Source organism: Kogia breviceps, chromosome 3, assembly GCF_026419965.1.
Source record: "Kogia breviceps isolate mKogBre1 chromosome 3, mKogBre1 haplotype 1, whole genome shotgun sequence".
NCBI lineage: Eukaryota > Metazoa > Chordata > Mammalia > Artiodactyla > Physeteridae > Kogia > Kogia breviceps.
Genome location: NC_081312.1, coordinates 169,795,908 through 169,821,215, shown reverse-complemented (window position 1 = coordinate 169,821,215; position 25,308 = coordinate 169,795,908). Strand labels below are relative to the sequence as shown.

The 25,308-nt window shown below is 37.6% G+C and overlaps 1 protein-coding gene across 3 annotated transcripts in view; it reads right to left on the bottom strand.

Moving 5' to 3' along the window:
• Positions 1-772: 772 nt before the first annotated feature.
• LOC131752383 (protein adenylyltransferase SelO-like) overlaps positions 773-25,308 on the bottom strand; it is a 30,459-nt gene continuing 5,923 nt past the window's right edge. The window contains exons 4-19 of one of the 3 annotated variants that reach the window (XM_059056692.2): positions 24,971-25,035; positions 24,829-24,885; positions 24,640-24,738; positions 24,383-24,450; positions 21,807-21,894; positions 19,241-19,310; positions 18,191-18,263; positions 16,640-16,723; positions 15,716-15,845; positions 12,248-12,292; positions 12,054-12,135; positions 11,860-11,952; positions 9,447-9,526; positions 8,576-8,619; positions 5,255-5,334; positions 773-2,029 (exon numbers count right to left, since the gene is read on the bottom strand). In XM_059056692.2, coding sequence (XP_058912675.1) covers positions 1,907-2,029; positions 5,255-5,334; positions 8,576-8,619; positions 9,447-9,526; positions 11,860-11,952; positions 12,054-12,135; positions 12,248-12,292; positions 15,716-15,845; positions 16,640-16,723; positions 18,191-18,263; positions 19,241-19,310; positions 21,807-21,894; positions 24,383-24,450; positions 24,640-24,738; positions 24,829-24,885; positions 24,971-25,035 — 1,281 coding nt within the window. In that variant the 3' untranslated portion in view covers positions 773-1,906. Of the gene's footprint in view, positions 2,030-5,252; positions 5,335-8,571; positions 8,620-9,446; positions 9,527-11,859; positions 11,953-12,053; positions 12,136-12,247; positions 12,293-15,715; positions 15,846-16,639; positions 16,724-18,190; positions 18,264-19,240; positions 19,311-21,806; positions 21,895-24,382; positions 24,451-24,639; positions 24,739-24,828; positions 24,886-24,970; positions 25,036-25,308 lie in introns of those variants that run through there. The other 2 variants (XM_059056693.2, XM_067030294.1) reach the window with 2 other exon arrangements.

Genomic DNA, 25,308 nt, shown 5'->3' with positions numbered 1-25,308 from the left:
CTCAGATAAATTTAATGCTTAATTTTAACAACCAGTTTATCTTAAGTTCCTATTACCCTTATCTTTCTTCTCTTTCTAATTGGCTTCTGAGAGTCCTTTTAGATTTTCTTAGTTTTATTTCCATGGTTGTTATTTTTTTTTAATGTAAAACACCTCAAAATCTTCTTAAAGTGGGTAAAATAATAGCTAATGTGTTGGACTTCCCGGGCAGTCCAGTGATTAAGACTCCGCGCTTCCAGTGCAAGGGGCATGGGTTGGGGAACTAAGATCCCACATGCTGGGCGGCGCGGCCAAAAATAATAATAATAACTAATGTGTTATTTTCTACTTAAGGAAGATAATTAATCTTATGTTTTAATATTTGGAAAAAAGTAAGCTCTAAATGGACATTTAAAACAACAATGAAAAAGCAAATTCAGATTTTAAAACCAAAATATTTAGTAATTAAAACTGGTAAGGTGCACTAAATTTTTCCTAAGCACTGGGACCCATCACTATAGAAAAGGAGGGCTCAGAGAGTAGGACCCAGGGGACTGAGGAAGGGAAAGGGAGAGATGTGGTTGTTATGGGCTTCACAGATGACCCCCAAACCATCAATTCAAACATATTCCTAACATAACAGAGAAGAAATGAGGCCTGAAGATGTGCTTAACCCGTCTGCATCTCACAGAGCTGGGTCGCCGCCCGGGTCTCCTAACTTCTACCCATACTGTACATTTACTTTATGGGGAAAAACTATAAAAATTCAAACATTAAAACGTTTGTGAGTTTTAGCATTAGATAATATGTATTTTAGAAAAGCTACGGAAAAGAATTAACTGATTTTGTGGTCAAAATATTGATATAATTTTGGTGGACCAAAAGGTTGAATGCACTGTCTCTCTCCATCCCTGCGCCTTTATTACAGGATACAAAAGAAAACATTAGGAAATAGATGGTCCAGATGGTCCTTGCTCTGCAGAGTTCAACATGCACAAGTTTCAGTTACCACAATTTAGTTAAATAACACTAGTCCCCAACATGGTTCACATTTGCTGCCATGCTATTTTAACTAGTAATTAGTTTTAGCTAGTAGTTAGTAATTATGCAAAGTACAAACATCGCTATTAGCTCTTCAACCCACAAATCACTACATAAATAACAGATACATATCATGAACAGTGACCGGTCACATCCCTTCTTTCAACACTGTTAGGGATTGATCAGTTGATCACTGCATATTTGTTATTCAGTTTATGCACAGACAGAAGAAAAGTGTCTTAAGGTGATGTGGTATTGTATGTATGTGTCTTAAGTCATTAATGTTTAGAGATACAGAAATATTCATAGATTAAATGAAACTATGTCTGGGGATGTCTTTAAAATACTTGGGGATATATAACTTATACCGCAATTAAAACAATATCCAGGAACAAGGGGGAGGTGGGCAGGGGTGTAAACGAAGCAAGATCATCATGCCTTGATACTTAATAAGCTGGTTAGATGGTAAATCAGGTTCATTAAACTATCCTCTTACTTTGGTAAATGAAAATTACTATAACAGACAAAAAAGCTTGAGGAGTACAATTAAATTATATTCTTATTTGATGTGCCCCAAATTGCTGGGTACATGGTATTAGATGAAAACTCACAAATTCATTAAAAGATTGTGGTAAGATTTTTCAGTTATTGAGAATAACTCAGGTAGTTATTATTCATTAAATTGATTGATTAAAACAAAAATGACCACAAACATGTTCCAGAGAATAGGTCCACTTTATTTGGTTAAAAAATCTCTTTATATATAACCATTATTATGAAATGCAGGATTGTCAAGAAAATATAGGTGGTCGTTAAGAATTTGTCCAACAGATTATTCTATGCTGGGTTCGGTGATAGAAGTATCCCTTAATTGATTTTCCCCAAATTAAGATGAGCAGCTAACCCTGAGATCTTTGGCCCAGGAGGGAGTAGGTGAGGAATAGCCTGCTGTCTCAGCTGCAGAATGCTTCTGGAAAGGACGGCGAAGAACTTGCTGGAGGAGATGGACCTGGTAAACAATTTAAAGTAGATAAATATAGATTATCTTAATCAGGACCCTTATTAATTTTCTAAATTTCTGAAACGACAAGGTAAATTTTAAATGTGCATGAAAATGTTTAAACATTTTATGTTTCATTAAAACTTCAACTATAGCTGTTAGTTAAAATTTCTATTGTTCCAGAGCAAGTTCCTTAAGTAGTAGTTTTTTGCTGAAACAGGAGAGTGAATATGTACAGCATCACAAAGAACACATATATTTCCCGATCATTTCTAAATTCCTTCACAGCATTAAGAGAATTATAATTTTCTAAAATATTTATAAAAATAAAAGGATGTCAATGATTTACGCTCTTTCCAAATCAAGGGCATGGATTCCAGTTCATGCTGCTTCATTTGCAATTCTGTCCCATGGTATAAACTGAGGGATCAAAAAACACACCTCTTTCAGCAATAATTCTAGGGTCAAAATGTATATTTTCATCCAGTTATAAAAATGATTAAGTCGTGGGCTTCCCCGGTGGCGCAGTGGTTGAGAGTCCGCCTGCCGATGCAGGGGACACGGGTTCGTGCCCTGGTCCGGGAGGATCCCACATGCAGCGGAGCGGCTGGGCCCGTGAGCCATGGCTGCTGGGCCTGCGCGTCTGGAGCCTGTGCTCCGCAACGGGAGAGGCCCGCGTACCGCAAAAAAAAAAAAAAAAAAAAAAAGATTAAGTCGTGGGGGTGTAATGTACAGCATGGTGACTATAGTTAATAATACTGTATGTATATTTGAAAGTTGCTAAGAGAATAGATCTCAAAAGTCCTCATCACAAGAAAAGGAAACTGTAGCTGTGCACGGTGACAGATGTTAACTAGACTCATTGTGGTGAGCATTTCACAAGATATACAAATATCAAATCATTATGCTGTAGACCTGAAATTAACAAAAGGTTATATTTCAACTATACCTCCATTTAAAAAGTATATATAATAGGGCTTTCCTGGTGGCGCAGTGGTTGAGAATCCGCCTGCCGATGCAGGAGACACGGGTTCGTGCCCTGGTCCGGGAAGATCCCACATGCCGCGGAGCAACTAAGCCCGTGAGCCATGGCCGCTGAGCCTGTGCGTCCGGAGCCTGTGCTCCGCAACGGGAGAGGCCACAACAGTGAGAGGCCCGCATACCGCAAAAAAAAAAAAAAAAAAAAAAAAAAAAAAAAAGTATATATAATAAATATTTTACCTATCTAATCTTACCTGCTAGTTTAAAAGCTCCCTGAAGAGATTTTTAATACTTCTCCATAGCAACTTGCAGAGGGTGAATTCTCAAGAAATGTTTGATGCAGGAATGTAAACACAAGTTTTATGTGTAAAGAGTTATAGGTCTAAACGTTTAACAAGAACTTTTTCTTTTCCTGCATGAAAATTTAACCCTTAGTTAACGTTCTGGATCCATTCCCCTGGTAACCTGGTATATGTATGTCCACTGTATCACCATACAACACGGCTTATGACTGACAAATAGCATCTGTCCTGGGAGAACTGTAAATACCTGATAGAATGCGTTGGACTTTCTTTAGTGTAGAGACTCATGGTATAAGGCAGGTCTCTTGTGGGGATGTTGGAAACTATGCCCGTGGAGCTGTTAGAAGAGATACTGGTTTCTGTAGAACGTGCAGCTTTTCAGCCAGGCCTGCCCCTGCATCTTCCCAGTGTAGATCGTGTCCCCCTGCACCTGGGCTTTACCGCTGTACCTCCCTGCCTGCGTGGATGCTTCAAGAACTCCTGGAAGGAGGAACCTAATGGTGCCTTGCTGGTAAGCTGTGTTTCTGTCCTGTATCTTTCTGAATCAAGGGGGGGCCAAAAGCAGCCTGTAATAGTCTGCTGAATCTGAACGTTTACTTGGACCTAGGAAGACACCTCCCCACCCAAGGTGGGCACTGCATCCTTACTCAAATATAATTTTGAGGGAAGGGAGAAAACAGGGAGGGAACAAAAGAGAGGGAAAGAAGGTGAAACAAGGCAACAAAAAACATCTTATTGAACACTGTTTAGTTTCCCCAGCTTAGACTAATGTATCTAAAGGTAAATACTGAGTTAGCTTCCTTCTCTTTGTTTTTCCTTAATACCCTAAAAAGATTACACTTAAAAATATTTTATTTTCTAAAATGAAAACCTAGATTTGTCAGGCTAATTAAACTACTGAAATGTAAAGTTAATGCAAGTTCCAAATTAGAAACAGCAAGAACAGTTTCTCTATCGTACCCGCTCTCATCAGTTGGTAGTGACTACACAGCATGCTGTGATGAGAAGAATCCTAAGGCTGTGACCCATTTGAGAGAGAAAGGGGGCCGTGATCATTAATAACGTCTGTTCCAGCGCAGGACAGAAGAGTGACAGCAAGAGTGCTGGGGCTATTCCTCTTCTAAGAAATACACTGTGTGCACTGCATTTTTAAACAATTAATTAGGAAATAGTTGAGGCATAGAAGAAGGTATGCAGAATAATATGACAAACACCTGTGTATCCTGCACTCAGCTTCAGAAATAAAATGCTTCCATTATGGTTGAAGCCTTGAATATCCTTCCCTAACTCGAACTTCTTCCTTATGGCAAATCAATCACTGTCCAAAGATGATATCATCTTTTTATTCATTTTGTTACTTTTATTATATATGCATATATCCCTAAAGACATGATTTTACATGTTTAGATTAAATTGGGGTGGTAACACATTGTATGTATTCCTTTGCCACTTGCTTGTTTTGCCAAACATTATATGTGAGAGTCATCCAAGCTGATGTGTATAGATCCAGTGCATTCATCTTCACGGATGTCAGGGTTTCATTTCACGGACCCAGCTTGCTAGTGCCATAGATGCCTGGTAGATGCAAAAGCTAATTCCCTTTGGAGAGATGCACCCTCAAATCAGGCTTCACTGGATTTCTGAGATTGAAATCAAAAATCCCTAAACATAAACAATGCCTAGCAGAACCAGACCCTCAGAAGTTCAAATAATGTAGATATGATATCAAATGAATACTTAAAATTTATTTAAACACATTAAAGAATAAAATTTGAAATACAAAAGAAAATGATTCACTGATTAAAAAAAAAGAGAGACCAGGTAATGAGAAGCTGGGAAGCTGGTGCTGGCAAAGGTATGGTTTAGCATGTCTGCAAACAAAATCAGGGTGTTTAAAGTACGATACATTTTAAATTAATAAAAATAAGCCCAGAAAAGTCAACCAACTTACCTCTGAAAAATCGTTCCTTTCTGCTTTTTGCACTGCGGATTCTGCCATCCAGTTCTTCAGCACGTATCTAGGATTAACAGCTTAAACAAGAGGGAAAAGTTCATCATGGAACAATAATTACTAAGTTGACACAGGCCATGTGAAATTACCACTGAAATGACATAACCTTTAAGAACTTTGCCGGAAGGCTCAAATGAGAAGAATGATCAGCATCAGTCAATTCTGATTGTTTATAAACAATGTACAGCATTTATTACCTTATGGTACAGGAAAAACTTTTTTCGCATCATGAGCAATATTGTGTTTTATTATTCTTTTCAGCGTTTTATCATTAATTTGGTTTTCACCATATTCAGTTCACTAAGCATTTTATAAAGCTGGGAGAGAGTAGAAGATTCATCCTGTAGCCCAAATGAAGGGAGGAAAAAAGTTGCTGCTTTTAACATTCAAACACAGGATTCAGGTCTGACTCAGTAGGACTGCTTAATGCTGATGTTGCCAAGAGCAAATAGGAAAGGTTACATGCAGGCAAAACTCTTGGTAAATTTATATTTTTTATAGTAACCATGCATTTTTTCATACTAAAAAGTATTATAGGGACTTCCCTGGTGGCACAATGGATAAGAATCCGCCTGCCAATGCAGAGGACATGGGTTCAATGCCTGGTGCGGGAAGATCCCACATGCCGCGGAGCAACCAAGCCCGTGTGCCACAACTACTGAAGCCCGCATGCCTAGAGCCCATGCTCCACAATGAGAAGCCACCGCAAGAAGAAGCCCGGGCACCGCAACGAAGAGTAGCCCCTGCTCGCCACAACTAGAGAAAGCCTGTGCACAGCAACAAAAACCCAACACAGCCAAAATAAATAAAATTAAATCTTAAAAATATTATAATAATGGCACATTCCAGAAGTTATGTCTTTATTTGAGATGAGACTTTTCCAAGATAATTTATCAACTAGGTGGAAAGGAGGGATGTTTATCCTCACTGGCCTGAAAGAAATTCTGAGAGGACTCCAGAAATCACTGTTTTGTGATTCTCAACAACATTTTTCTGAGTTACTTGAATGGAGGGAACATACAAATTCCACTTTGACTTGGTTTTAAAGAGCTGCCAAGACATGACAGATAATCTAAAATACAAGTGCCCTGTGACCCAGTAATTCTACTTCTCTAGGAATATAGTCTATGGGAACAAATTTAAACATTAAAAAGCATTATTAAGGAAAACTAGAAACAACTTAAATGCCTATTAATAGGGGACTGGTTAAGTGAAACATTTCATACCCTTTCAAAGATATATTATGCAGTCATTAAAAACATTACATTATAAAGAATGAAGTAGTCAGGGGAAATGTTTATTTTTAGTGAAAAAAAGAAGGATCTAAAATTATACCATAATATGATTACTACTACATTTTCTCCTAATCAATACACACAGAAAAAGACTAGAAGTGTGAATAAATGCATCGAAAAGTGAATAGCAACTGTGGTTGAGTGATGGGAATCTTTTTATTCTTTCTACAAGTTTGCATCTTGCAAATTTTAAAGAATTCATGCAGAACTCTTTTAACATAAAAAACACAGGGCTTCCCTGGTGGTGCAGTGGTTGAGAGTCCGCCTGCCGACGCAGAGGACACGGGTTCATGCCCTGGTCCGGGAAGATCCTACGTGCCGCGGAGCAGCTGGGCCCGTGAGCCGTGGCCGCTGAGCCTGCACATCCGGAGCCTGTGCTCCACAACGGGAGAGGGCACAGCAGTGAGAGGCCCGCGTACCGCAAAAAAAAAAAAACCCAAAAAACATATACACCATAACTATATATAATCCTTAGACGAAAAGGAAACTGACATGCAAGGGAAATTGTGGAAGCAGTCGACTTAGGCTGAGGGAGAGTGGAGTCACCCAATTAAAAGTTTAACAAACTTGACCAACACTATAGAAACCTGGCAACGAAATACTGTTAAATATGCTGGGACTTGTAGCTGCAAGCAGAAGTACTTTGGATCAAATTATGTGTTGATATATACAAACTACCTGAAATCAGAAAACTGTAGATCTGTTCATAGGATTCTTTGAAGTTACCTAATTCTGTAAATTTTTAAAATCTCATCTGGAACTTTTTCCCATTGCTCATTATGGAAATTAATTTTTCCTTTCCTTGAGAGTACACTGTTCAGCATTTATTATTTCTCTAAAATAATTCAAAGCTTCAGCCTTGAATTCACTAAATGTCTTTCATCTTACCATCTCATCTGTCCTGTCATATCCACACAAATCCAAAGCCTAAAGACAGCCACGACATTTTCTTCTCTCAATTTCTTTTTTCTCTTAATTGCTGATACAGTCCATATTGAGCTGGCCTATAAATTCTGTATGATTGCACCACTGAACATAAGTGGCTGGCAGCTAAATCCATGCTGAGCCCCAAAGATTGATTACTCACTTCGTTGTAAAAACTCAGCTTGCTTTTATTTCTACAATAGTGTCCTGAGTCAAGAAGCAGTCCCATCCTCTAACTTAACGTGGAATATTAGCATCACTCTTATTTCATCAACATGAATCAGCCGCCCTGATGACACACGCTAGCTCTCCACACCAGTCCTAAGTAAGGCAAGAGTACTCCAGGACTTGAGTACTTCTGTCTTAACTTCTTTGATCTTCTTAGAACCCATGTTGCAAAAAGGACTACCTTCATTTTTTTTTCCTTCTCCAAGCCAAGTGTAAAGTCACATGGTAAGCTGAAAGCAGTACATAAAGGTGATTTATTTTTAGCACTACCATTTACTAGATGTGTATTATGGCCCAGGCACTAACAAGATAACTTACATATATTACTGCTCGTTGTTACAACATCCCTGCAAAATATGCCCATTTTATAATAGCTAAGGGCCTTGAAAATTGGAAAGTTAAATATCTTTCATATTATACAGCAAAAAAAGTGGCAAGATGAGGTTCATCTGTCAGATTCCAAAACTCATGTTCTTTCCACCATAAACCACACCACCTTCCTTGTCTCTCCACCGTCTTTTAAGGCCATATTATTTTAACAACAATATGCAAAGTTATTGAAAGCAGGGCTATCGTAATCAAGTTAAAAGTCATCTGAAATTGGAAAGGCTTATATATGACACTTCAGCTCAACTAAAATACACTCATCTAGAGTTTCTGTAGTTAAAAACAAAACAACAAATCCAGTTCCCTCAAGTAATTACTTCCAGTTTTCTAGGTTTTGAAAACTGGGAGTAATTACTTCCAGTAATTACTTCCTGTTGCTTTTATGTGATAATCCTTAAAGCTGAAAAAAATCAAAAGGATTACCTACTTGTCATTCTTTTTCTTCTTTCAGAATCTGAATCATTCATGTTACTAAAAATGAACAGAACAAAGAACAGAATTAATAATCACTGTCTCCCCAAATCATATCTTTTTTCCAAAAGGGTGAGAATTATTTCACAAGACAAATATTGAAAAAAAAAATTTAAATCACATTGAATCAGTGTCTGAAAGGAAGACAGAAAATACTGTTTGATTAAACAATATATAAAATACTATCTTATTTAGTTATTTTAGATAATACCAAAACTTTTATTTTTACCAATTAAAAAAATACTTTTGTCTAAAGAAAACCCTAAATGTTCTGGCACCTCTCTTTCCTTATCTTAAAACATAGTTTTCTGAAAATAATTGAACTTGTTCTTCATTACTCAGGGTCATCCTTATGAATAGCCCGCAGCTGCCATTGAACTGTGACAGGCTATTTGCTCCTGTGCGTCCTGTGGTTTTCCTGTCTCTTCCTTCAACCACCACTACCTACAATTTCTTTACTCTTTCATGTTTGTTGCTTCCAGATTCATTGTGACAGTTAAGGAAGCAAAGTAACTTCTGATGATTGTATAAGATGTGACAATTTGTAGACACTGGATGAAAGCCTGGGGAGTGCTCTCTCTCTCCAGAGCTTCAAGGCTTAGGAGACTTGGGCTCAGGACACGGGAGCGGCATTATCAAAGTTGAGGTGAACAGAAGGGTACTCTCTGCGTGGGTGAGATGTTACCAGACACTACTCAGCCAGAGCAGACTTCCTGGGACTAAAAAGGAAATGTTGAAAAATGGAAAGGAAGTGAGGAATCTGATGGGTTGACGATGCTAAAGTAATACATTACATGCTTTCTCAAGAAGTGATTAGGTTACCTTACCTCTTCAGTCTCAAAAGGTACTGGGACACCCAGGCAGGAAAGAGTTTGTGCTTTGAGATCATTTTCAGTGCCCAGAATTGCTAGAAGAAAATACAGTAATAGACTGCTTATTAATATTTGTTCACTTTATTTTAACTCCATGTCCCTTAAATTATGTACTTTAACAATGAATTTATAACATCCAGATTTGTCTTAAGGTTCTCTATTTCAAGTAGAAGTAGTACTAAAAAGGAATAATGCTTTCCTTTTCTTTATATAACTTTCAACTCAAATTCTCATTCATGGAGATCCATGTAATGGCATGATTTAAGAGAAATAAAAAATATACATAGTTCTTATAAATAGATATTACATGTGAATACTTACATTATCAAAACCCTTCCTTTAAATAGGGAAAACTCACTTAATATATAATTTACTTAAAAAATTTAATTTGCGGGCTTCCCTGGTGGCGCAGTGGTTGGGAGTCCGCCTGCCGATTCAGGGAACATGGGTTCGTGCCCCGGTCCGGGAGGATCCCACGTGCCGCGGAGCGGCTGGGCCCGTGAGCCATGGCCGCTGAGCCTGCACTTCTGGAGCCTGTGCCCCACAATAGGAGAGGCCACAACAGTGAGAGGCCCGTGTACCGAAAAAAAAAAAAATTAATTTGCAACTGTGTTTTATTTAGTTATCTATTAATTCATTTAACATATATTTATGGAATGTCAACTATGTGCTAGGAACTATGTTAGTTGGAAGGGATAAAAAAATTAATAAGACATAATTCCTGCTTTTAAAAAGGAAAGTGTGTAAACAATGCCATTTTAGAAGTGTTATAGAAATATACATAAAGGCTAAGGGAACACAAATAAGCTATTAGCTCTAGTTAAGAGTTAGGGAGTTAAAAAGGTTTGAAATTCAGAAGACACAGAAATTAACTATTAAAATGATTAAAAGTGTAATGATCTCTCAAATTTTCCCTACACTCAGTAATTTAAATATTAACATCTGTCAAGAACTCGTTCAAGTCACTTTAACATTACTTTGTCTCAGTTAATGTTAAATGTTAAATCTCACATTAAATGATAATTAGTTCTGATAGTTCACTAATAATTTTTAAATTATATCAAAGATGCTTATTGGTTAACATTTTGCTGGATTTCTTGCTGAATAGGTAGACATTCTTTTATTCAAATCACTCCTAAAAACGTAATTTATGGCTATTACATACCTGTGAGAACTATACACAAATAGTTTTTATATATAAATAATTTCTTTTAGTTAACACAGAAGTCATGAAATATAATGAAGAAATTGAAATTTTAAAAAATATGGCTAGATTTTCATCTGAAAAAGAATAAAAACAATGACTGCAATATAAAAGACTTACACCTTATAAACAGAGCTATGTTTCTAAAAATCTATAAGAAGTGGAAGTCTTCTGGTTAATACCCATATTATTGCATAAATGTAGCAGATTAGTATTGAAGTAAAAAGGTAACACCTTTCTTTTTTTTTTTTTTTTTGCGGTACGCAGGCCTCTCACCATTGTGGCCTCTCCCGTTGCAGAGCACAGGGTCCGGACGCGCAGGCTCAGCGGCCAAGACTCATGGGCCTAGCCGCTTCGCGGCATGTGGGATCTTCCCGGACTGGGGCACGAACCCGTGTCCCCTGCATTGGCAGGCGGATCACTGTGCCACTGGGGAAGTCCCGGCAATACCTTTCTTAAAATTGAATTAAGAATAGCCGTTTTGGTAACAGTTTGGCAGTTTCTTAAAAAATTAAACATAAATTTGCTAAACAATCCAGCAATTCCACTCCTAGTATCTACCCAAGAGAAATGAAAATATGTTCACACAAAAACCGGTACATGAATGTTCATAGTAGTATTTATTCGCAATAGCCAAAAAGTGGGAATGACCCAAAAGTCTGTCAACTAGTAACTGGATAAACAAAATGTGGTCCATCCATACAAGGGAGTAATAAAGTAATAAAGAGGAAATAATAATATTTTAAGGCGTACTTAAAAGATCTTAAAAATAATAAAGAGGAAAGAGCCACTGATACAGGTTACAACATGGGTGAACCTCAAGAATATGCTAAGCGAAAAAGCCAGACACAAAAGACCACATATCATATGATTCCATTTACAGGGGAGGTCTAGAAAGGGAAAAGAGACAGAAAGTAGACTAGTAGTTGGTGGGGATGGAAGTGGTAAAAAGGGATTGACTGCAAATGGGCAAAAAGGATCTTTTCACAGTGATGGAACTGTTCTAAAACTGAATTGTGGCAATAACTGCACAAATCTGTAAATTATTTAAAAATCATTGACTTGTACACTTAAAATGAGTAGAATTTTAGGGTATGTAAATTATGCCTCAACAAATCTGTTAAAGAAAACTGAGTTAAGAAAAAAGCCAAAAGTCACTAATACCTGAGGAATGCTGAGCTCCTGTAACTGGCTTTGAGTGATCTCACTGAGCTGCCGAAATGTCATTGTAAAGTCAGCTTCTGTCTTTTCCATGAGCTAATGAAAATACTTACATTTAGCAACCTCAATTCTTGAAGAATATACAGAATAGTCATTCAAATGTTAATCAGGAAAAAAAGATAAAATGATAAACTCACATGTAAGAGAAAGGCAATTAAATCATCATCACCCTTGCTTTTTCCAAGTAATCCCAATTTGGCTTTGAACAATTCTCTAAATCTAAAAGGAGAAATGTCAATTTGATTTGTTATTAAATTTCTCACTATTTTAAGAATTGCCCTCAAACCAAGCAGGATGCTTTAATATGTGCTAAAACAAACAAACAACAAACCTTGTATCATAAAGAATGGGATACCCCTCAAGAATCTGAGCAGCACTATAGGGAGAAAAAAGAAAGCATCGTCAAACCGTGATTAAATATTAACATTTCCTGAATTACATTTTACATGAACAAAGTGAACCTTCTCATACATTAAGTAGCATTCGATTACATATGACTGATTCTGATTTAGTGATTTAATTGTATATCATATCTTAGAGAAAACTGTCAATATAAATTTACTGTCTCAAAGATGTGGATACAGTACAGGTCAAATCAGGTAACTCCTGAAATATTACTATATACAATTAGCTTATAGGATAAATGTTAATATGTCTTTATAATACCAAAACAGTTATATAAATGGCTTTTTTGGGTGTATTTTATTTTATTTTAAATTTATTTATTTTACTTATTTATTTTTGGCTGCATTGGGTCTTCATTGCTGCACACCGGCTTTCTCTAGTTGCGACAAGCGGGGGCTGCTCTGCGTTGCAGTGCGCAGGCTGTTCATTGTGGTGGCTTATCTGTTGCGGAGCACAGGCTCTAGGTGCATGAGCTTCAGTAGTTGTGGCATGCGGGCTCTACAGTGCAGGCTCAGTATCTGTGGCACAGGGGCTTAGTTGCTCCACGGCATGTGGGATCTTCCCAGACCAGGGCTCAAACCCGTGTCCCCTGCATTGGCAGGTGGATTCTTAACCACTGTGCTACCAGGGAAGTCCTGGAGTATTTTAAAAATTATCTTAGACCCAAAATAATGCATTACAGATACTTCACCCAATACCATAACATTTTATTTGCCTGAATGTATGAAAATAGTGAAATACTTCATAAAAATTTAAAAATTAAAGTTATTAACCTTAAACCCATTTGTAAACAAATTGTCTACTTCTTAACATTCTTAATGTATTCTAAATTATACAGATGCTCAACACACTCTGAAGCTCCACTCCCCTGACCTTCCTGACCTTATCTCCTATGACTCTTCCCCTTGCTTATTCTGCTACAGCTACCCTGGCCTTCATGCTGTTCCTTAAACACCCACACACACTCCTGCCTCAGGGCCTTTGCACAGGCTAGTCCCTTGCCTATAGCCCTGTTCCCCCACATATCTCTGTGGCTGCTCCTGTGACTCCTTCACGCCTCTGCTCAAATCCAGCTGCTGACAAGGCATGTGAGCTGCAGTAGTGCCCAACCCTATACCAGCCCTCTGGGTGTAAACACTGCTGCTTCTCTTCTGCCTTCCAGATCTTGGCAATTTCTCTTGTGGCCAACCTAACCCGTGACCATACAGTGAAGGGCATTTTTGGACCAGTTTAGCTAAGTTGATACAGTATAAGGCCACTACATGTATATGGCTATATGATTAAGTCCTGGCCAAGGCGAAATAAGGGAAGTGATGTGTACAAATTCTGAAATGTGTCCTTCAGTATTGAGGACTTGCCTCTTTTCTTCTCCGTGCTCCTACCTAGAATATGGATGTGATAGATGGTCCCATCTCAGACCATGAGGGCCACAGACAATGGATGGTGGCATAGAAAGCTAAAAGCAGTCTGGGACTCAGACAACTGAGTCCCCACACCCGCCCTGAATTACCAACATGCATTACCATACTTTCATGTGAGAGAAAAATACATGTCCTTCTTGTTCAAACCACTATTATTTGGGGTTTCTGTTACAAGCAACTGAATCCATACTTTATCTAATATCCTACATCTCAATCAGCGTAAAATGAAAATATTAATGGTTATGTAAGATTTCAGAAAGTATATCACCTATATACCCCATGTGAGTCAAATACTTAAGAAAGTAATCAAGGCAGAGACTTCAAGATGGAATTTTAAAAAATAATAAAAACAATGTTAGTAAGCAGTAAAATGACTAGAAATGCAGGGAGGGGAGTGGAGTGTTAAGGGCGAAGACTCAAAATAGAAGAGAGATACTTCAACGAAAACCTACTAACAGTCTGAAAATCAAAATATTAAACTATCTTAGCAAAATGTAGCAGTTGGGTAATTGGAGGTAAAACAAAAGCATTCTAAAGGTCTCATTGGGATGGAGGGAAAGACAGACAATGGGCAAATAGGAGCTTAGTGAGGGAAAATATTTGGAAACTTGTTCTCATGTAACAGTAGAGAAAGTGGCAGAAAAACAAGATAACTATGAGGGGTGGGGAATGCAGTAGTTTCCAAATCAAAGTTGGGGGTTGTAGAGGAATGGATAAGTTCCTCAAATCATAAAAAGGTAAGGAGAATAGGGGGAAACTAACACATAAAATAAAACACAATGTAAGACAGAAGGAATGAAATCAATCAATTATTATAATAGATGTGAAAAGCCCACATACGTCTATTAAAGCAGAAACCATCACATTGAGTTAAAACCTGGCTATGTTTTGTTTACTTTTATAAGAAACATACTTTAAAACAATGTGATAAAGATTTTAAAAAAAATAAAGTGAGATTCAAGGCAAATACAACAAAAGTAAGCATGAATATTAATATCAGATAAGTTGAAATTGAGAGCTAAAAGTATTAATCAGGATAAAGGGGGTCACTGTATTAGGATAAAAGGCACATTTTCTGAAGGAAATATAAAAAAAATCAGTATGTACCAATAACGGCATATTGCACAAATTCAAAACAATTAGAAAAAATTGCTTGCTAAAAATACAATTAAAGTGGGATATTTTAATACACATCTCATGAATCAAACTTATCTAATAGATAAAAAATAAACAGAATTATAAAAGACTTGAATAATATACTCAAGACACTCAATTTGATATATTAAAATGTTTGTGCACATTTTTTATATGATCATGAAATATGTACAAAAATTTATTATGTTGGACCATAAAGAAACTGTAACAAACACATTTTGACTAGATTTTACCAAACATGTTCTTTGATCATAAAAATATGGACAGAATAAGCCCAATTACTTAGAAATTCAGAAACACAGTGATAAATAACCCTTGGATCAAAGAAGAAATAAACCATGATTTCACAGCACCTAGAAAGCAATAAATAGGAAAACACTTTATCCTGATAACTATGGAAAAAAGCCAAAATGGTACCTCCCCACCCCCCCGAAAAATTGATATACACACATATATAGTTTGAAAGCCTTTGTTATTAAAGATTAAATAGTATGGTTTTTTAAATGTTTCTTTTTTTTTTTTCTTTTTTTTTTTTTTTTTGGTGGTACGTGGGCCTCTCACTGCTGTGGCCTCTCCCTTTGTGGAACACAGGCTCCGGACGCGCAGGCTCAGCGGCCATGGCTCACGGGCCCAGCCGCTCCACGGCATGTGGGATCTTCCCGGACTGGGGCATGAACCCGTGTCCCCTGCATCCGCAGGCGGACTCTCAACCACTGCGCCACCAGGGAAGCCCTAAATGTTTCTTGCTTTTCAAAAAATGATCATTATACAAATATATTTTCACACAGATTTAATTAGTAGATTTAGGATTTACTCACAGTTGCTTTTGCCTAGGATCCAGTAATGGGTTTAGAGCTTGTAACAACTTGTTTAAATTAAACATTCCAATATTAGCCTGATTTCCTATTTTATATCTTCTTTCATCATCAGATGTGTTTGGTACAAAATCTGTTTAGAGCAAAAATACTATTGCTTTAGAGTGGGGATAATTATAATGGATAGTTTCTTCATTTAAAAAAAAAATTATTTACTTATTTATTTATTTGGCCGTGCCACATGGCATACGGGATCTTAGTTCCCTGACCAGGAAGTAAACCCATGCCCCTTGCAGTGGAAGCGCAGAGTTTTAACCACTGGACCAGCAGGGAAGTCCCTCTTTCTTCATTTTTAAGTTTATATTTAAATGTAATAAATTTATATATATTAGATAAAAATCTTTCTGACATAGTTTAACTTCAAAGTAATGTAAATACTTAATACCCATGCACATGAAAATCTTTTAAAATATATTATTTGCCTAATAGAGGACTACATTTCTAACCTACAAGAATTTCCGGGTTACCACACATGTACTTGAAACTCCAACTTGATAGCATGTCCCCCACAAAGCCTGCTCTGATCCTTTTACAGATTAGTAAAGCGGGAGGTTAAGTTACTCATCCAAGGGCACAGATTAAGGATCAGATGCCAGAACTCAGACCCATGTCTGTCTGACAACACATTTCCTTCCTCCCGTCATGTCATCTTCTCTAATATGTCATTTTTTGAGGGCAGAGACCACAAAGCAATACTGTACCCCTGTGGCACCTGGAAGATTGAGTAGCACATAAAATGACCATTTTATGAATGAACCCAATTCTTTCTACCACCCCACTACTGAGTTAGCTATAATGGTTTATCTAAAATAAAGCAGTGATAATATCCTTAGTGAAATAAGGAATATACATATAAATCATACATACCTGGATTATAGGCCTCCATAAAACCAAAGGGACCATAGTCAATTGTAATGGATAACAAACTGAAGTTATCAGTATTACAAACACCTAAAACAACAACAACAAAAGATGCCCAAAACATGACAATAAAATAATAAAGCATTTTTAACTGTATAAAATTTATACAGAATAGGAGAGGTCATGAAAATGCATTTGTTTTAGAAATGAAACAAAATTAAATTATCAATTGAAAGTTTAACTGGTGAAGTCAAATAGCTTAATATATATTAAAACTGGATTTTAAAATTAAATTTAGCCTTTCGTTGTATACTTCCTCCACAACCAAAGATGTCAAATACTACAGGAACAAAAGGCCCAAGAAATAAAAGCTCCTCTCATTTATCCTGAATTTCTAGCATTTATTTAAAAATATAAGTTATTTGGAATGGAATTGAGACTACTAAAGAAACGTTAATTAATTTTCAAAAATTGTGAGAGGGGGAAAAGGTAAAAATATGGATATGTACCCCATAGCAGTCCTTAGCTGCAGACCACCAACAGTGTTTAGTGAGGGAGTGTGACCTCCTAGGTGGGGGAGCGGGTCATGGATGGGGGCGGGGTGTGAGGCAGGAGAGAGGCAGGGAATGCATACGCCAGCCCAATATCGGATAGCTGGGCATGGTGGCAACAGTGTCCAGTGAAGACAGTTTCAACCTTTTTTAGAGCAGGATGACCCTGCTTATCAAAATGTTCAGTGTGTATACAGACTCGAATCCAGCCAGTCCACTTCCAGGAGTTTATCCTCAGAAACTCACCTTCCAGAGTGTAAAGATATAACTGCATGGTGGTCACTGCTGCACAGTTCGTAACAGCAAAACCTCTGAAACACCCCCCTGCTCACCACCCCACCCACCACAGTGAGACCCAGCGAGGATGTAATTAAAGCAGATTTCAAGAAGTTTTACAATGTGGGATCCCCCTTTCGCATTTATCTAGAGACCTTAGTACATATGTGACTTGCTTTTGTTTTAAGACAGTTATTCTTAGTTCAGGCAGATATTCCTTCCAATGTAACCCCACACAGTTAATGGCTTCAGACACACACAAGCCAGCCCTACTGTTTTTGTAGGGGATATATGAATACCATCGAAAAAAAGTCTAGAAGAATTGAGATAAAATGGTTAATAATGATTTTCCTGGAGCACAGAACTCATATGCACTTCTGTATATTTTAAATTCTTTACCATAAGCATGTAGTGCTTTTATGATTAATGGTTTTTTAAAAAGCTTTTAAAAGACCTAATAAAATATATACTCACAAGGTTAAAAAGCTTTACAGGTAACAACATCAACAGGTCGAGGATGCTTATTCTATTTAGTGTATCTGTTCCATTCAAAATCATTTTAAACATGAGAAAATTGTTTCTCTCTTGCTAAAAATAAATTCAGATATTATAAATGTTATTCCTGCTCATTGGCAGGAATATTTTGAAATACGCAAAAAAGAAGTCTTCTGCTTCAACAAATTAATTCTGCTTTCTCATCAGAAGCATGAAATGTCAGTAGACAACTTACCATGAGCAAAACCAACAGACATCCACAAGGCAATAAGCTGTGCCGTCTCAGACACCACAGTAGCAAAAAAATCCTAAAATAAAATTTAGAAAATTTTCAGATTTTTCAGTAACATATGTTCTTTTAGGATCTCCCAATTTCCAACACGAAAAGGTGTTCTCGGGCTTCCCTGGTGGCGGCGCAGTGGTTGAGAGTCCGCCTGCTGATGCGGCGGACACGGGTTCGTGCCCCGGTCCGGGAGGATCCCAAGTGCCACGGAGCGGCTGGGCCCGTGAGCCATGGCCACTGAGCCTGCGCGTCCGGAGCCTGTGCTCCGCGAGGGGAGAGGCCACAGCAGTGAGAGGCCCGCGTACCGCAAAAAAAAAAAAAAAAAAAAAGATGTTCTCAAAGGTGGACCAAAAGATGACTAAAGAGATGGAAAGTAGTACATGTAAGAAAACAATGGAAGAACATAGAGTTATTGATCCAGAAATAATATATACAAGGCTCAGGCATAGTATTATAACCGGGTTTTCTTCATGTACAATAAGAAAAGGAAAAACATTAGAATTCAGCACAGGGAATTAAATGTAAGCAAAATGCGTTATTAAATTTTGAAATGAGTCACCAAGAAAAATAATGGAATTTCCTTCTCTGTGGCTGTTAAAAGAAAGAAAAAGTTAATGAAGATCAAAAACTTTCCACGAGAATAGAAAATCACATTTGCCTATTATGTATGTATTTATTTTAGTACTATAGAAATACCTATATATCCAACATGTGAGAAAACAATGTATGTGACCAAGTTACAAATGCTGCTCAAAAAATAATGTATATAGTCAGGATGTAGTCACACCTGTTCTCTTTTTCTAGATACCTTTCAAACAGAACAACTTCCTTATCTATGTCTTGTTTACAAGGTGGTTCATCGTCTCTTTCTTTAACAAAATGTTCAAAATGCTCTACATTTCCTTTTTTAACTTTAGATTTTTAAGTACTAAGTTGTAACCACTAATGGTGGCCGGCCAATGATAGAAAACAGAGCATTGTCCTTTCTTTTAAAAAACTTACCAAATATCTGTTAGGTTCCTTGACATCTACTGAGGGGAAGTGTTCCTGTATGATGAAGTCTAATAACATCCTAGAGATAAAGGGGAGATAGCATCAGTGTTCCTCAGAATAGCATATTGAGTATCCAATCATCTCAATCCACTCCTGACATTCATGAATTCATTAGATGCATGCTTATAATTTTAAAAAGTAAAATAAGATTTTACTCCCAAAATAGCCATAGAGAAATATATCCTCAATACTAGTCACAACTGGAAATACGTTTCTAAGATCATATTAGATGCCATCTTATTATGTTACAAATTCAGATTAGTTCAATAAACATCCATTGAGAACCTCCAAGTGCTAGGAAAAAGAATGACAAGACCAGGCTTCTCTGGTGGCACAGTGGTTGAGAGTCCACCTGCCGATGCAGGGTATACGGGTTCGTGCCCCGGTCTGGGAAGATCCCACAGGCCGTGGAGCGGCTGGGCCCGTGAGCCATGGCCGCTGAGCCTGCGTGTCCTGAGCCTATGCTCCGCAACCGGAGAGGCCACAGCAGTGAGAGGCCCGCAAAAAAAAAAGAAAAGAAAAGAAAAAAAAAAGAATGACAAGACCCAAACCCATACATTAAAGAGCACACAGTCTATTAGGGGAGAAGAACATCTGAAGAAATAATGATATTACCATATAATACATGCAATAATAGAAATATATAAAAAGTATAAAGATAACAGAGCAGGGAATGACTATTTATGTGTGGAAGGTCATGTAAGGTTTCACAAATAAGATGTCAAATAAATTGGCCAAGGTTTGAAGTTAAAATATTTAAGTTGTATATGTATCCTATGTTTAATTCCCTGTTTTAACTGACTAATGAGTCAAGTAACTACTGATACTAGTGTTTATTGCATTGGATAAGAGAGAATCCTGAAAATAACTGGGGTTGTAGATATGACTTGGGAATTATTAAAGTCCAATAGGAGTGAGTTTGTTTAAAGTGGATTAGAGAATTGTTTCAGGCACTTGGGAAACAAAAAGGCATACATACATAGTCATGTTAGCCAGTCCAGTCATCTTAAGGATAAAGTGCTCACCAATATACATCAAACGTCATAGAGATAAGTGAAATATAACTGAACTATGACCACCAGATAGAACAATTTCAGTGACATAGTGAATCTGAGCAGAAGTGACCCCAAAAAACAAATGAGAAGTGAAAATGCCCAGTGAGAGGAGACCTCTCTCTCAACAAGCTGGGATGACTCTAAGTTCAGTAAACATTTGCTAAAAAGACTCAGAGAACGGTCATGACAATGGTGATGACTTCTCTGCTCTGCGCGTTCACTTTCCTTTCCCCATTCTCTCCGTGGACCAGGTATCTGGATTTACTTAGCTAATACCTACAGTGTAGGATTCATATTCCAAATGATTCTGGTTTCTCTAAGAGAATTTTTTTCTTATATATTTTAATGCCTTTTTAGAACTGTATGCTCTTAACAAATGGAAACAGAATTCCTCTTAAAGGAGTAAATTTTTTAAAAAATTTATTTATTTATTTTTGGCTGCATTGGGACTTTGTTGCTGAGCGCCAGTTTTCTCTAGTTGTGGTGAGCGGGGGCTGCTCTTTGTTGTCGTGTGCAGGCTTCTCACTACGGTGGCTTCTCTTGTTGCGGAGCATGGGCTCTAGGCACGTGGGCCTCAGTAGTTGTGGTACGTGGGCTCAGTAGTTGTGACTCGCAGGCTGTAGAGCGCAGGCTCAGTAGTTGTGGCGCACGGGCTTAGCTGCTCTGCAGCATGTGGGATCTTCTCGGACCAGCGCTCAAACCCATGTCCCCTGCATTGGCTGGTGGATTCTTAACCACTGCGCCAGCAGGGAAGTCGGGAGTAAATATTTTTGTTTGAAGAAACATCCTGCTAAGTTGGCTTGAGGAAGACAAACTTTGTGAGTGCAGATTCCACAGGCACCAAGGCATCAGAGTTTGGTGGAAGCCATACTGCATGACACAAAGGGAAGAGCTTTTGCTCTTTTGAAGGAACCATTCATCTGTCTTCCTTGAAGAAATCTCCAGTAAGATTTGTTCTTAAACGCTTTTTGCAGTTTCAGTCTGTTCTTTGTTTGCTTTTGTCCTGTTGAAGGGACTGAGCTTCATGTCTGGGTCAACCCAGTATGAAACAGGCATCACACACATGTCAAAACCAGAGTCCAGGAAAGAAGACATATGAGACAGAGGACGCATCCTGGGAATCCCAGAACTTGGAAGGGAATTGCAGAATTGGGGCGTTTGAGTCACTTCCACCCAGGTGTCTGGGTAGCACAGAGGCCCTCAGTTCCAACTGGGTTGCACGCTAGATAAAAGCATTCCTTGAGAATGCTTGAGAAAAGGGTCTACTGGGTCTAAACCCTTCTTTTTCAGCCTCATAGAAACCCACACGATGTTAGGCACACAGCAAGTGTTGAAAATATCTATTAATTGAAAGTTTGGGTTTTACTTACAAGAAAACCAAAAATATTTTAACTTCACAGCACATAAATAAGCATTTCTTTCAATTGTCTTCTACCATTGAAAAAAAATGGTTTTCTAACCTTAGTAAATCCAATTCACCATAATGAGCCAAAATTTCTAATGATCCAATTCTAAACCATGATTTTGCAACACGCAGCACTACTGCACCTGAAAAAGAAACTTTTATTTTAGCATACACTATTTTAAACTACACAAACACAGCATAATATGCTTTTCTTTAAAATGAAATTACTTCAATAAAAAAGAATACAGTGATTGGATTTATCAGAAAAACAATTAATTTACATCCTAGAAAGGGTCAAGGATTTTTCTGTCTTTCTTTATGCCTGAATCAGTTAGAATGTGAGGAACCACAACACCTTCAGAAATACTGAGGCCCCAACCTAGTGAAATGCTACTTGGTTAAACTGTTAGGCTCCCACTGTCTCCCCAGTTGTGACCTTTTCCCTGTACCTCACCCTGAAATATAGAATTAGTGGAGTATTTCTATGGCACAGTCCCTGTACATGACTTCCATTTGTGTAACTAATTGGAAATGAAGTTCAATTTTTAAAATTTGCATATGTTCTAACTTATGAATATGCTGAAGAAATACAGTGAATCTATGCATTTTGTGTTTATGTTTGTAGCCTTCTATTTCCACCTTCCGTTCTGATCGTAGACATTAGGAATACAATTAGTAAATGAATTCATGCTTTTTTCTTATAAGGAATGCTGTACTGACATGTGTTTCCACGTCAAGGTGAGGTCTATCCCAGACGACAAGGCTGCTGCTCTGCCGGTGCTGTCCTTCAATGAAACACCATACTCGCTGCTACCTCTGGGCCTTTGTGCACTTCTCCCTGCCCCACCCGCTCTTCTCCCCATACTGAAATCCTTGTTAACTTTCTAATCTTGTGCTCAAGGTCAATTCCCACTTCCTCCATAAAGCTAAACAGATTGCCCTTTTCCTAACCTCAGATTATTTATTATTCATTTGCTATGGAGTCTATAGTGTCTATTGCTATAGACACTATTTCTATAGTGTCTATGAAGACTGAGTTTCTTAAGACCAGGGACCACGGTATATACTTATTACTCCTGGACCCCCAGAGATGAATCCAGTGGTATGCACAGAAAAGGGCTAATTAGTATTTTCTGGGTTGACTAAGTTATCCATATAGTCAGGACTCATTCACGCTAGTAATCTGAATATTTATTTTCATGTGTTTTTTTTTTAGCAATAAAAATACATTCACTTAGAAAAAAATATAAGAGCTCAATAGATGATTCTGAATGTTTACTCAAACAGCCATTGAATCACTGAATGTCAGTCCTGAAAGACATAGAAGGTGTCATCTCATCTAACCCCTCATTTTAGTTGGAGAAACAGGGGAAAAATGTGACTTACCCAAAGTCACAAATCAATTCCCACAGAGCCGGTTAGAGGTTTCACATATTCTTTTTGCCTGTCCAGCTCTTTTCCTACAGTGTCTGCTGGGCAAATATTAGGGAAAAGCACAATCAAAATATCTGTATATGACTTAGATGTGTAAATTCTATGAATGGCCTAAAAAGGAGAAATACTTGAGATAATTTGAAACCGTTAAGTTTGGTTTCCGAACCATCTAATTCAAAATTCAGATTAACAGGGAATTCCCTGGTGGTCCAGTGGTTAGGACTCTGCCTTTTCACTGCTGAGGGCCTGGTTGGGATTGAACCCACAAGCTGTGAGGCGCGGCCCCCAAAAAATTCATATTAACAATATATACGTCATAGACATAAAAGTAGTGTTGTGCCCATCATATTAACAGTCTGTGATCGGAATCTCATTTCCAATCACCATAAACAAAAAGACCTAAATAGCTGTTAAAGCCCCATGTGCAGTAATAGTATGCATTTTATCCAGATAATGTTAAAGAGGAGAGAGAGAGATGCCTTAAAGATAAATAACCTTTAATTCCTTTAAACATGAATACTCCAGGGGGATTATGAAAACCTTATCAAAACATATTTTTCCCAAAGTATGAAGAACATAAAATGTTCTCTTGGTGAATCACTATAAACATCAGTAAAAACGCTGGCCCGTAACACAGTGATGTCCAAGGGGCCCAGTAAAGCAAGTAGGGCTGTCAGCGGTTCTCAATAGCTCTGCATTTTAAGTAGTTAAATATGTTTATTATTGATTTTCAGGTCTCCTGCCTCTCCAGAGATTCAGAGTCAAGTTTCTCTCACTCTTCCTTTTTCACTGCTCTATGTCACTTTCTCATCCCCTTTCTAATTTATTTCTGACCTACTAAAAGCTGAAGGAAAAGTTAACCGAACTTATTGGAAGTAAACATGAAGTAAGAGCAGTCAGGATCTGAGGTAAGGTCTGAGGGGGTCTCCTAGGGAGGAAGTATATGCATGTTCATGCACTGGCTTTACAATGTTTTGCTGGCTGTTCGTTAACTTCCCAGAAGTTTGTTGTTAGAAAAGGATGGATTAGTGATGTAAGGGTGTGGGAAAGGATATTCTATTATAATATCATAACACTGAAATTACATCATGAAGATCCACAGGTCAGGTTTTAAGAAGACTGCAAAGATGCCCAATTTCTGTTGTTCCTGAAGAACTTAGTCTAATTTTAGGTAAGTGTTCTAAGAACAGTTATTACCTCGTTCTTTCACAACGTTTCCACTGTAGAACTGATCTCTCCATACTGCGTCATCACTTACAACCAGACTGAAAGGTAAGAGAATCAAACAAAGTTATATTGTACTTTAACTGCTAGCAAGCTATCAAGAAGTAACTAAAACTATGAGAAACGATGAGAACTCATGCTATTGGGGGTTTATCTGTTCACTTGAATGACACATTTCTGGAGAGAACATGATGCAGTCCTGAAAGTTAGCTTCGAGGGAGAGGAATTACCTTGCAGCTCTGCTAGTGGGAATTCTGAGATAGTACATAGCCTCACTACACAAAAATTCCCTCAGGGAGGAACGAAGCACAGCTCTGCCGTCGCCATTTCTATGGGTAATAAGATAAAAAAGATTTTCAGTTATAATTAAGATAACATCAATTTTTACTTAGATGACTTAAAAAAAAAAAAAGAAGTACCGGGAGTATGGGGTTTTTCCTGAGCCTTTTAATTGGAGCTCCCACTTTTCACCCTGCCTTAAAAAAAAAAAAAAACCTAAATATTAGCAGATTTGTGTTAATATTTAGCAGAAAAGCTATTATTCAAGAAAACATGTAGTACCTGTTCATGTAAATTCCAATAAGATGGGCTCTTCCATCCCCGAGCTGATCTGCCCATATCCCAAACTAAAAGGGAAAATTATTCATGTTTATTAACCTTTAAAGCTTTCATTGTAATTTATAATCAAAGTTACTTTGCCAAAACTGAAAATGGAATAGTGCATTTTTAAGATGATAACAATCAACAACCTGAATAAAGGTGAAAATAAAATTCAATCCATAAGACGTAACTGAAATTCATTTAAAAAACATAAATGTAAGACATATAATTAATTTCTTCATCATCTTATAGCTGAGCTCAAGCTTGTTAGGTGTAGAATACTGAGAACTGATCTATTT